The sequence below is a fragment of the Populus euphratica genome, unplaced genomic scaffold (assembly GCF_000495115.2).
Source record: "Populus euphratica unplaced genomic scaffold, PopEup_1.0 scaffold374.1, whole genome shotgun sequence".
In the NCBI taxonomy this organism is placed as follows: Eukaryota; Viridiplantae; Streptophyta; class Magnoliopsida; order Malpighiales; family Salicaceae; genus Populus; species Populus euphratica.
Genome location: NW_011500077.1, coordinates 56,546 through 70,119, shown reverse-complemented (window position 1 = coordinate 70,119; position 13,574 = coordinate 56,546). Strand labels below are relative to the sequence as shown.

The 13,574-nt window shown below is 29.7% G+C and overlaps 2 protein-coding genes and 1 long non-coding RNA gene across 4 annotated transcripts; 1 reads left to right on the top strand and 2 right to left on the bottom strand.

Moving 5' to 3' along the window:
* Positions 1–3,208: 3,208 nt before the first annotated feature.
* LOC105108672 (probable LRR receptor-like serine/threonine-protein kinase At4g08850) lies at positions 3,209–5,812 on the bottom strand. The gene is given in 4 exon segments (XM_011003078.1): positions 3,209–3,270; positions 3,407–3,744; positions 3,887–4,966; positions 4,969–5,812. Coding segments are annotated over 4 exon segments (2,220 nt in total). The 5' UTR covers positions 5,729–5,812; the 3' UTR covers positions 3,209–3,228.
* A 45-nt stretch (positions 5,813–5,857) lies between these two features.
* On the top strand, positions 5,858–6,056 carry LOC105108673 (uncharacterized). 2 transcript variants are annotated; one of them, XR_839098.1, is made up of 2 exons: positions 5,858–5,908; positions 5,960–6,056. It is a non-coding gene; the product is annotated as an uncharacterized LOC105108673 (long non-coding RNA). The 2 variants fall into 2 exon arrangements; XR_839097.1 differs by having other exon boundaries at positions 5,861–5,904.
* Positions 6,057–9,903: 3,847 nt separating this feature from the next.
* Positions 9,904–10,577, bottom strand: LOC105108671 (uncharacterized ATP-dependent helicase C144.05-like). The gene is made up of 2 exons (XM_011003077.1): positions 10,257–10,577; positions 9,904–10,099 (listed from the first exon to the last, which is right to left on the bottom strand). Exons 1-2 carry the CDS (start codon positions 10,458–10,460, stop codon positions 9,944–9,946), a joined length of 360 nt encoding a protein of 119 aa, XP_011001379.1. The 5' UTR covers positions 10,461–10,577; the 3' UTR covers positions 9,904–9,943.
* Between the last annotated feature and the right edge of the window lie 2,997 nt (positions 10,578–13,574).

The window sequence follows — 13,574 nt, the reverse complement described above, 5'->3', positions numbered from 1 at the left end:
ATTTAAATAATGCTGGTGTGAAATTTTATCACAGTATCCTTTGCCTATGTGGTAGATTAATCAATGTATTCAATTTTTGTTAAGTGGCTTCGCTTTTAGAGAAACTATAATTTGTTCCTTTTTATTAAATTTTGTTTTCATACTTGATAAAAAGTCTTTTAGGGAAAATTATTTTCTCACATTTTCTTTTTCAATATAATTATATACTCTTCTTGTCTTCCATGCTGGAGTATAGTATTTTTTTTTTGTACAATTAGCTATCAGCTTTTCCTAATAAAGGACTTTATAAGTTACACTAGTCAATATACGAATATACCGTTTATTTCAACTTGAATTATCATATTTAATTACGTGATGTGTAGTCAGACATTTAGGGCTCTAGGAAATTGAATCAAGTCAAAAAATTTGATAAAAAACTATACTCAAGTCCTGAGCTTGTAAGATCTGTATGTGATAGTATTTGAAGTTTCGTTCTATGGTAATGCAATTCTAGGTACTGGCTTTTTACATGTTTTCTGTCTAGTTTTTCGCCAATAAATTTGAACTGTTTCTTTTTTTCTTTTCTTGTGCTTAGCATTGAAAAAGTTAACCCGTACGCAAATACTTGAGAAAAATAAAAGGCTGAAAAGACCACAAAGAGAGATCAAAACCCTCTTGGCTTTCCAACTCGATCAAGCTTTTGTGTTTGATTAGGACTTCAAAATTCTTGTAATTGCCAGCTCGTATAGTAATTTAACTCTGAAGCAGCAGCAGCAGCAGCAGCAGCGTAGCTGCAAACCATTCCATGGCATGTCACATGTCAGCAACTCCCGTATGACATTCTCATTAAGGATCTTCTGTAAAGCCCCAGTCACAACCATTGACAGAACATTTGCAAACCATGTAGAGAGATTCTTTTAGACCCTGATTTTTCCTTCTCTGCGTATGCCTCTCCTAAAAGTCCTAAGAAATACGTAGGAGGACTTGGTGAAACATTTCATCCAGCATAAGCATTTGAATAATCTAGAAGGCGATGTGGTATGCCTACAAGTCACGGCATGTCCGAACTTCAGTTTTAGCCCCAAAAAAGAGATCCAGCATGGATTTTTTCTAACATTTCAGGGCATGTCCGAACGAAAGATCTGACCCACCCAGTAATAAAATCATACAAAAACAGCTCGCATGGAAAGTATCTAATGGGAATGTGTGGTACCAAGGGGAGCAGCCATTTAGAAAACGTTTGCAACTTAGTGTAAACTGTATTTTAAAATTTTTAAATTTTTTTTATTAAAATTTAATATAATTTATATATTTTGAATTGTATATGCTAATATTAAAAATAATATTTTTAAAATAAAAAAATTATTTAAAAAACAATTATTACCATATTATCAAACATACTTTTAATCAAGAAGGGGAGGGGAGAGGATGCAGCTCTTCGAAGTGGCCTATCAAATCTTCTCTAAAAGATTTGGCATTGCTTATGTCCTTAACTTGTTACTAGTATGGTAGTACAGTGTCTTGCGTTGTCAAACGGTTTAATATTAATAATTTTTTAAAAATATTTTAAGTTTTCGAATTTTACAATCATGTTAAACTTTAAGTATTTGGGTATGGTGACAATGTAAGATTATTTATTTTTATAATTTTTTTATTTTAAATAAAAATGCTAATTAATTTTTTTTGTATATTTAAACTATCCTTGAAGTATTTTCAATAGAAATGCTAATTAATTTTTTTATTTTTTATCAAAAAATATTTAAATTACCCTTCAAATATCCTAAAAAAAATACTGATTTTATATATATATATATATATTTTATAAAAAACATTTAAACTATACTTGAAGTATACTAAATAATTTTTTTATAAATATTTTTTATTTTTTAGAAAACAATTTAAACTATCCTTGAATAAATCTAACCAGAAATCCTTATTAATTTTTTTTATAAATGTTTTTATTTGTTATAAAAAAAATTAAACTACCTTTGAAATATCCTAAACCAAAATGCTAATTAATTTTTTATAATTTTATTTTTATTTTTTATAGAAAAAAATTTAAACTATCCTTAAAGTATCCTAAACATAAATATTAATTAATTTTTTCTATAAATATTTTTTATTTTTATAAAAACATTTAAACTATCCTTTAAGTGTTCTAAATAGAAATTCTAATTAATTTTTTTGTAATTATTTTTATTTTTTATAAAAAATATTTAAACTACCATTTAAGTATCTTAAACTAAAATTCTAATTATTTTTTTATAAATATTTTTTTTTATTAAAAAATATTTAAACTACTTTGAAGTATCTTAAACAAAAATTGTAATTAATTTATTTTATTTAAAAAAACATTTAAACTACCCTTGAAGTGTTTTTAAAAAAAATGCTAATTAATGTTTTTATAAATAGTTTTTTATTTTTTCTAAAAAAACAAATAAACTACCCTTAAAGTATGATAAATAGAAATGCTAATTATGTTTTTCATAATATTTTCTATAAAAATGTATTAAAACTATCATTGAAATATCATAAATAATTTTTTTATAAATATTATCTACTTTTTATAAAAAATTATTTAAACTACGCTTCAAATATCCTAAACAAAAATACTAATTAATTTGTTTATAATTTTTTTATCTTTTTAAAAAATATTTAAATTACAATTAAAGTATTCTAAATAATTTTTTTATTTTTTATAAAAAAATTTAACTATTATTAAAGTATCCTAAATAAAAATTCTAATTATAAAAAAAATTCATTGAATGGTCTTATTTAAGCTTCAATCCTGCCCATCATGGGTGAATGGTAGCCTTTATCGATAGTCTATGTCTCCTTGTACTGGGAATGAGGGCGAATATATATCACAATTATCTCTGAATATGAATGGGTACGGAGCAGTCAGCTGTCTATGTTTTTCATTTGTTTTTTTAAATTAACTTGGGTGTTCGGACGGGGCGTGTTTTTTGATCGGCAATTAGGCACAAGATTCCACTACTACAAGATTCCACAATGAAAGTTTCACCAACCAGTAGACTGTTCTTTGGGTTTGAATTTTGTAATGAAATGATGGAAATTCATTTCATTAGAAAATTCAACATCAAGTTGGAAATTCATTGGTTGCTACCTTTTTACAGTTGATTATTTTGGCTAACGAAGCTTTTTATTATTATTATTTTTGTTGTTATAATTATTTCAGTGATAATTTAAAATTTCATTTTGTAATAATCGAATAGAAGTAGTTATACACTATGAGATTAAGAGATCTCCCAAACTTATTGTGCAAAATGCCTTAGGCAGCGGAGGCCACTTAGTGTGAAAAAAAGTTTGATGATAAAATTCATGTGGAGAAGAGATCTTAGATAATCGAATAGAAGTAGCCTTAGGCAGTGGAGAAGAGATCTCCCAAACTTATTGTGGAAAATGCCTTGGGCAGTGGAGGCCACTTGGTTGTCAGCTCGAAAGAAATTTTTTCCATTGTAGGCCGAGATTGGGGATTGGGTTGCAAGCATGCAAGTGCAATTTTCATCATGTGGACAACGCCCTCTGCTGCTTCTTTTTTAGGAAGCGAGATGCGGTGGTCTAACACATCCTTCAATAGAGTATGCTGAGCAATCGGTGGCATCGACGATGATGACGAAGATCCTGGTGATAGGAGTGCTGAAATGAGATCGCCTGGGTGCCTTCCTGTCATCACCTCCATTGTTACCACTCCGAAGCTGTAGACATCGCATTTTTCAGTCACCTTCATTGTGTAAGCTAGCTCTGCCAAATAAACATGATTATGCATGGTTTTTTATCAAATAGATGAAAAAAAGACTCTATAAGAAAAGCTAAAAAAACACTATATATTATCTTCACTATTACGCATTATATAGTAACTTAATGTTGGAATAAAGCTACGCACCTGGAGCAGTATATCCAAAAGTACCTGCAAATGAGGTCCAGTTGGATGAGTCAGGCATCAACAATCTAGCTGTGCCAAAGTCGGAGATGTGTGCTTCATATTCCAAGTCCAGAAGGATATTATTGCTGGTAATGTCTCGATGAATGATCGGAGGAGAGCAAGAATGGTGTAGATAGGATAAAGCTCCACCCACCCCTTTCACAACGTTTAGCCTTTTCATCCAATCGAACTCAATTGCTTGTTCCTCACAGCTTATAATCTTTCTCAAGCTTCCTCTTTCAATGAACTCGTAAACCAAAAAAGAATGCTTTGCATGTGAGCAAAATCCATACATTTTCACAATATTTCGATGTCGAATATTTGCCAACACGCAAACTTCCTTTTCAAAAGCTTTAAAATCGGACAACTTTTCTGTTTGTGACCGGTGAAGTTTCTTCACAGCAACCACCTGTTCTGCTGGCATCACTGCTTTATAAACAGTCCCATATCCTCCTTCGCCAATGCAGTAGTTGGAGTTGAATTCCTCCGTAGCTTCAACGATGTTCTCATACAACTTCTTCCCATCATGGCCCAATATCGTGAATATGTTTCGATCTTGTTCATTTTCTGGCTCAGCGTTTCTCTTCCTAGCTCTTTTGCAGAGAATGAATAAAGCTCCAATCACAACAAGCACTAAAAGCAAGCTTCCTAAAAGAGAAAGTACAATCAAAACCACAAGCTTGTTGCTCTTTCTCTTGACAGTTTTGCTGCTTCTTGGAAGAATGCACGGCTTTAGACCACTGGCGTTGCCACAGATACCCATATTATCCCTTAATGCCTCAAATGAAGCGTTGTGGAAGGCTTTGATATCGGGAATGGGGCCTTGTAGCTTATTGGATGATATATCCACAGTTGTTAAGCTTAACATGTCTTTGAAAGTGCTCGGAATCCGTCCAGAAAGCATGTTGTGAGAGACATTCAGAGTTTCCAGCCTTTGCAGTTGCCCAAGTTGCCTCGGTATCTCTCGAGTCAGGAAATTGAAGCTAAGATCAAGATCTCGAAGAGAAAGTAGAAAGCCTATCTCGCCTGGAATGTTTCTCTAAATTTATTACTGCTGAGGTTCAGCAACAGTAAATTCGAGCATTCCCCAAGTTGTTTTGGAATCAATCCACTCAGATTATTAGATGCTAAATTAAGGAATTGAAGATTGGAAAGCATCTTAATATCTAAGGGAATGGCACCTGAAAGATGGTTGTTGTTAAGGAGAAGCTTGTACAACAACTTCAAACCCCCTAAATCTTTTGGGATAGCTCCTTTTAACTGATTTGATGACACATCTATCAATTGTAATTGAGTAGCCTTCCCAAGCTCTGGTGGTATCTCACCAGAAACATTATTGTTTGAGATTTTTAGGCTTGTCATGTTACGACAATCTCCCCATTTTGAAGAAAGCTGACCATACAAATTATTGTAACTCAAATCAATATAATCCAAATGTGGATAGACACCAAAAACCTCAGAAATATTTCCTGTTAATTGATTCCAATCAAGTCTTACTCGGTATAAACCAGTACAGTTTTTCAAGCTTTTCGGGATTGAACCTGAGAAGTAGTTGTAGCAAGCAGTAAAGATTTCCAATACTCCCCCATGGCATAAATCTACTGGCAAATGACCCGTGAATTCGTTTTTACACAAAGACAATAACTTCAAATGGGAGAGATTGTTCATCTCTGAGGGCAATGGGCCGTGAAATTTGTTCTCAGATAATCTCAAGTCCACAAGAGATTTAAGTTGTCCTATTTCTGAAGGAACACATCCAGATAAATTATTGCGACTAAGGTAAAGCATAGCGAGCATTTTCATGTTACCAATAGAAGAAGGGATGATACCAGAGAGTTGATTCCCGTGAAGATTAAGAAAAGATAAATTTTTTAATTTTCCAATGGAATCTGGGATTTTATCGGTTAAAATATTTCTTGACAAGTCAAGTTGATAGAGAGACTCTAGCAACCCAATTTCTTGAGGAATGGAACCAGAGAGTTTGTTATTCCAAAGATAAAACTTAGATAGACTTGTCAAGTTTCCGGGAACCAGAGAGTTTGTTATTCCAAAGATAGAACTTAGATAGACTTGTCAAGTTTCCAATAGAAGAAGGGATGGGACCAGAGAGTTGGTTCCTAGAAAGACCAAGGACAGATAAATTTTTTAATTTTCCAATGGAATACGGGATTTTACCGGTTAAAGCATTAATTGACAAGTCAAGTTGATTGAGAGACTCTAGCAATCCAATTTCTATAGGAATGGAACCAGAAAGTTGATTTCCAGAAAGACCGAGAAAAGATAATTTTTTTAATTTTTTAATTTCATGTGGGATGATTCCAGAAAGAGAATTGTTCGGAAGGTCAAGAACAAAAAGATTACGGAAGGCCGAGAAGTTGAAATCATAAAGCGTACCTCTCAAACCAAAACTTTCAAGTATCAAATCGGTGACGCTTCTAGAATTGTCACAGGTGATTCCAGTCCAGTTAATGCATGGGCTGATGCCGACCCAAGAAGAAAGGAGAGATTGGCTTTGGTTGTCAAGACTGGCTTTCCATTGGAGAAGAGCCTCAGCTTCTGTATTATTATTACCAAATGGTGAAGCTGTGGAGGAAGTGTGTTCAGCTAAAGCAAAGAAAGAAGAAGAGTTGAATATGTGAAGGAGCAAGAACAGGATGTGGAGAAAGAAGGAGAAGAATGGTTTGTTTAGTAAGGACGTCGTCATGGTGTGTTTTTCAAGAGACATAGGATATGGTTTGCTATGGTAGATTCGGCTCCTCCATGGACAGGTATTATTTAAAGGTAGGAAAACATAATTAATTGGATTATTTTTGTTAAAAAAAATCATTGATTATTACATCTCTTCTCTTCTGTAAAATTTAATTGTATTTTTTTATACAAAATATTTTATCCTCTATAATGACGTGAGACACTTGGAATTTCCAGGTCACCAATAATTTCCATATTTTCCACTGAAAAGATAATGGAAAAGTGTATTTGATGAGAGACTCACCAAATTCCCCCCTGAATAGAGACAATGGAGGGCCAAACTTCGAAGAAGAGACTGAGAAGACTATAGATCAGTACACTTGAAGTAACAACATTTAAATAGAAAAACATTTAAACTATTCTATCCTTCTAGTATCTTAAATAGAAGTGTTAAATTTTTTTTATAATTTTTTTATTTTTTATAAAAAATATTTAAATTATACTTGAAGTATCCTAAATAATTTTTTTATAAATATTTTTTATATTTTATAAAAAAATTTAAACTATCCTTGAATAATCCTAAACATAAATTCTAATTAATTTTTTTATACTTTTTTTTATTTATTATAAAAATAATTTCAAATATTCTTAAAGTATTTTAAACAGAAATGCTAATTAATGTTTTTTATATATAAAAAAAACATTTAAACTACATTTGAAATATCCTAAATAATTTTTTATAATATTTTTTTTATTTTTTATAAAAACAAATTAAATTATCCTTTAAGTTTTTTAAACAAAAATTCTAATTTATAATTTTTATAATGTTTTTTATGTTTTATGTTTATAATAATTTTTATGTTTTATAAACAAATATTTAAACTATTCTTGAAGTATCCTAAACCTAAATACTAATTTTTTTTTAAATATTTTTATATAAAAAAATAAATTATCCTTAAAGTATCATAGACAAAAATACTAATTAATTTTCACACATATTTGTTATGATACTTTAATTTTATGTGAACATATTTCCTTTCCCTTTTTATTTTTATATCTGATTTTTTAATTTATAACAATCTAAAAGAATAACATAACTTTAACTATATTTATGTGTTATTGGATTGCTTTGTTATATTATTATCGTGTATGGACCTAATAAATTAATCAAAATCATGAAATCACTTGTTAGGATTTGTTTTGAAGCATACTTGATATTTTTTTTAAATATTAATTTAAAATAAATAAATAAATAAATAAATTTACAAAAACAAATACCTTAATATATGGCAGAGGGTTCTGGACCCGGTGGCACCTTAAGCTCTGCAGGCGAGGATGAGGCACGGGCTTCCATGAGCTCATGTCCACAGAAACACTACGTGCAAATTGCTCTACGAGAAAGTTATTGGCAATATATATATATATTGTAAAAAACCCATTTAAACTATTTGAAATATTTGAAATAATTTTTTACAAATATTTGGCAATAATTTTTACGGTGTCGGTTTTACCAAATTCAACTCCCAAAAGGTGATATAGTCATTTAAAGAGTAAAATGACTACAAAAAATGCACAAACACTCATCCCGAAGCTAAACAAAGACAACTATGATAGTTGGTGCATTAGATTGAAGGCATTCCTTGGTTCACAAGAGTGTATAGACATTGTGCAATATGGTTATGATGAACCAAAGTCCAAAGAATCAGAAGATGTTTTGCCAGAGTCACAAAAACAACTCCTGAGAGCCAATACAAAGAAAGAGAATAAAGCAAAGATCATCATTTATCAAGGTCTTGATGAAGCGACATTTGAAATCATTGCTTTCGTAGAAACATCAAAAGAAATATAAGAGGCTCTCCAACAAAAATACAAATGTGCTGACAAAATAAAGAAAATTCATCTCCAATCTTTACAAGGTGAATTTGAATTGCTACAAATGAAGTCCTCATAATTCATTTCAAATTATCACACAAGAATTATGGTGATAGTTAATCATATGAGAAGAAATGGAGAAGCCTTTTCAGATACTCGAATTACTGACAAAATTTTTAGATCCCTAAATCCAAAATTTGATTTTGTTGTTGTAGCTATTGAAGAGTTCAAAGAAGTGGACAAGTTAATAGTGGATGAACTTATGAGTTCTTTGCAAGCTCATGAGCAGAAGATTGTAAAAAGAATCTTAAACCGAAATGCTAATTAATTTTTTATAAATATTTTTTTGATTTTTATAAAAAAATATTTAAACTACCCTTCAAGTATTTTAAATAAAAATTCTAATTAATGTTTTTATTAAAAAAATATTTAAACTACCCTTCAAGTATTTTAAGCAAAAATGCTAATTAATTTTTTTATAAATATTTTTTCTAAAAAAACATTTAAACTACCCTTGAAATATTATAAATAAAAATGCTAATTAATGTTTTTTATAATTTTTTCTATAAAAAAATATTAAAACTATCCTTGAAATATCATAAATAATTTTTTTATAAATATTTTCTACCTTTTATAAAAAATCATTTAAACTAGCCTTTAAGTATCCTAAGCAAAAATGTTAGTTAATGTTTTTATATATTTTTTTAAATATTTAAACTAGACTTGAAGTATCATAAATAAGTTTTTTATAAATATTTTTTATTTTTTTTTAAAAAATTAAACTATCCTTTAAATATCTTAAATAGAAATTCTAATTATTTTTTTATAAATTAGTTTTAGTTTCTTTTATAAAAAACATTTACACTATTTTTGAAATATCTTAAATAGAAATTCTGATTATTTTTTTCTTGGGTCTCGACCATTGTTATTAAACCTGGCTTGGTGAGTTGATCCGGTGGATGGACAGTGTTCGGATTTGTTAAAAGACTGACTAGTATAATAACTTGGCAAAACCCGGTTGATCAATGACCCGGGTGACCTGATTTTTTTTTTTAAATATGGTTTTTTTTTATATATTTTTATATTTTTTATTTAGTTATTAATACTTTTTAAAATTTATTATATAAATATTAAAAAAATATTTTATTTTTTTAATATAAAATTTAAAATCTTTTAATATATATACTCTATTATTTTTCAGAGGCAATATATATATCACAATTACCTCCGGATATTAATGGACACGGAGCAGGCAGCTGTCTATGTTTTTCATTTGTTGATTCTACATTCCGTCCGAAAAAGGTCACAGACAGGCAAATTGGAGCACATGGGCCCTCTCTATATATACTTTCTTTACTCCAAATTTATTATTAATGGATATTTTCTTTTGGCCCATCAAGGTCCATGAAGATCGGTTGAACTATAAAAAAACATACATAAGATGATCAAGAGATTTATCTACCTTCCTCCTTTCATCCGGATATAGGTGATTTCATTAGCATTGAAAGCATGCTCTAACACATCAAGGACATCATTCCAACTTGAAAATACCAGAACCTTTGCTTTAGGATCTGAAGACTTTATCCACAAGATTCTTCTAGTGACTGCTTCAACCTTTATGGTGCCAAAAAAGAAGTAAACAAGGTTTATGCTCTGGGAAAAGGAGAACAGAAATGCAATACTAACATGCTGTCTTAAGTGCACTATGTGCATGTTGCAAGACTATAAATTTGAATTTAAATTTGCTCAAGGCATTAATTAGCAAGTAAACCTTTGTTCCATATGAACCTTGAACAGCCAAAGACACTTCAGTTTTTTCACAGCCTTGAATTGCATCCAGCATGGAAGAACTACAAGATTTGTCCTGTCTATCATCGGCATACGCAATATTCCCAAAATCAGTATGCTGCCGACATGTTGGGCACATTACCCATTTCCGTTGGAACCTGTTATCATGCATTTTGCGCTCAGTCATTGCAAAGAAACCTGCAAGAAAAAAGCATGAAATGGTGCTTAACCAGGGTGAAATATTTCATATGAGAGGAATCAACAGGTAATAAAGTCAACTCCAACGTACTTAAGATGGTTGAGGACATCTAAGACACAGGCAAGCATGCATGTCTGAGTACATGCATGCAAGCAATCATGTGCATCATGCTCACACACATGAAAGAGAGAAGTCTGAGGAACTGGTGTAAGCAATCATGTGCATTGCGTTCACACACACATGAAAGAGATAAGTCTGAGGAACTGGTGGATCAAGGATGCTAGGACAAAGTATTCAACAACTGTGAATGCAGTTGACCCATCATATCAAGGTAGAAAAATTGCCATGGTCTCTCCTAACTTTTAAGTGACAAAATGCAGATATATGATGCAGGATTATCAATATGTTGTGTGACAATTAGGAGAAAAAGTAGTCTTTTATAAGATGGTTTCTTATCATGCATTGGCTTTTGCGCCTACTATTACTGGCTTAGAAGGTCGGATGCCCAGTTTTAGCTGGATCCAGACTCCATATGTAGGATTGTTTGGTTTGTTCTGTTTGGGGCGCCTATTGGATCATTTGCTTCTTTTTATCAACGTTTGTTGTTCTAACACCATAATTATTTCATGAATGGATTTTCGGAAGTTGAAGAATCATGAAATGGAAAACAGGTAAAACTCACATCTTGGCTTTCCAACTCGAAACCCTCTTGGCTTTCCTCAAAAAGGACTTCAAAAGCTACCCTAGTCACTATACGAACATACCGTTTATTTCAACTTGAATTATCACATTTAATTACGTGATGTGTAGTCAGACATTTAGGGCTCTAGGAAATTGAATCAAGTCAATAAAAATTTGATAAAAAATTGTAGTCGAGTCCTGAGCTTGTAAGATCTGTATGTGATAGTATTTGAAGTTTCGTTCTATGGTAATGCAATTCTAGGTACTGGCTTTTTACATGTTTTCTGTCTAGTTTTTCGCCAATAAATTTGAACTGTTTCTTTTTTTCTTTTCTTGTGCTTAGCATTGACAAGGTTAATCTGTACGCAAATACTTGAGAAAAATAAAAGGCTGAAAAGACCACAAAGAGAGATCAAAACCCTCTTGGCTTTCCAACTCGATCAAGCTTTTGTGTTTGCTCAGGACTTGAAATTCTTGTAATTGCCAGCTAGTATAGTAACGTAACTCTGAAGCAGCAGCAGCGGCATAGCTGCAAACCATTCCATGGCATGTCACATATCAGCACTCCCGTATGACATTCTCGTAAGGATCTTCTGTAAATTCGCAGTCACAACTATTGACAGTACGTTTGCAAACCATGTGGAGAGATTCTTTTGATTTTTCCTTCTCTTCATGCCTCTCTCCTAGAAGTCCTAAGCAATACATAGGAGGACTTGGAGAAACATTTCATCCAGCAATGCGACGTGGTCTGCCTACAAGTCTTAAGAAATACGTAGGAGGTGGTAGTCAGATTTAGCCCCAAAAAAGTGATCCAGCATGGATTTTTTCTAACATTTCAGGGCATGTCCGAACGAAAGATTTGTAATAAAATCATACAATATCAGCTCGCATGTACAGTAAGTATTGGGAATATGTGGTATTTGTTTTTATTCTAAATATAAATGTTAATTAATTTTTTTTTTATAAAAAATATTTAAACTATTCTTGCAGTATTCTAAATAGAAATGCTAAGTAATTTTTTATAATTATTTTAATTTAAAAAAACATTTAAATTACCTTTTAAGTATCCTAAACAGAAATACTAATTATTGTTTTATTTTTATTTTATAAAAAATACATTTAAATTACACTTGAAGTATCCTAAATAATTTTTTTTATAAATATTTTCTATTTTTATAAAACAATTTAAACTATCCTTTAATAAATCTAAACACAAATCTCAATTATTTTTTTATAAATATTTTTATTTGTTATTAAAAAAATATTTAAACTATATCTCAAACAGAAATACTAATTAATTTTTTTTAAATATTTTTTATTTTTATAAAAAAGACATTTAAACTACCATTCAAGTATCTTAAACCGAAATGCTAATTAATATTTTTATAAATATTTTTATTTTTTTTAAAAAAAAACATTTAACAACTCTTGAAGCATCTTAAACAGAAATTCTAATTAATTTTTTAATTTTTAAAAAACATTTAAACTACCCTTGAAGTATTTTAAACAAAAATGCTAATTAATTTTTTTTATAAATGTTTTTTATTTTTTATAGAAACACCATTTAAATTACCCTTGAAGTATCATAAACAGAAATGTTAATTAATTATTTTTATATTTTTTCTATAAAAACATATTATAACTATTCTTGAAATATCATAAATAATTTTTTTATAAATTTTTTTGACTTTTTATATAAAAAAAAATTTAAACTACCCTTCAAGTATCCTAAACAGAAATGCTAATTATTTTTTTTATAATTTGTTTTTAATATTTAAACTAGACTTGAAGTATCCTAAATAAGTTTTTATATAAATATTTTTATTTGTTATTAAAAAAATTAAAATATCCTTAAAGTATCCTAAACATAAATTCTAATTATTTTTTTTTATAATTTGTTTTATTTTTTTATAAAAAAATATTTAAACTATTCTTAAAATATCCTAAATAGAAATTCTGATTATTTTTTTCTTGAGTCCCAGCTACAACTAGCCTCCTTCTATTTTTTAAGTGCCACCTTTATTTTATATTTCATGTATTTGAATGTATTTTTTATATTAATTTTATTAATTTATTTTATATTTGATTTATTTTTCAAATAATAAAAGTTTCACCAACCAACAGACTGTTATCGTGTTCTTTGTTTTGTTTTTTTTATTGTTTTTTTTAATTGTTTCAGCGATAACTTAAAATTTCATTCCGTAATGTATGTATTGATCTTCAATTTAAAATCAAAATATTCTCAAACCCTTCATGCAAAGAAAAACAAATTCTAACGCATAAAACATAATTTGAAAGAAAAAAAGTTCGATGATAAAATTCATATTACAAAAATTCATTGTTCGAATTGATAATCGAATAGAAGTAGCTAGCTATACACTATGAGAAGAGATCTCCCAAACTTATTGTGCAAAATGCCTT

Excerpts from the sequence above, each read along its gene's own strand:
- LOC105108671 (XM_011003077.1), bottom strand. The coding sequence starts at position 10,460 with ATGACTGAGCGCAAAATGCATGATAACAGGTTCCAACGGAAATGGGTA. Across the intron at positions 10,100-10,256 it reads AAGGTTCATATGGAACAAAG|GTTGAAGCAGTCACTAGAAG; the intron begins GTTTACTTGCTA and ends GGCACCATAAAG.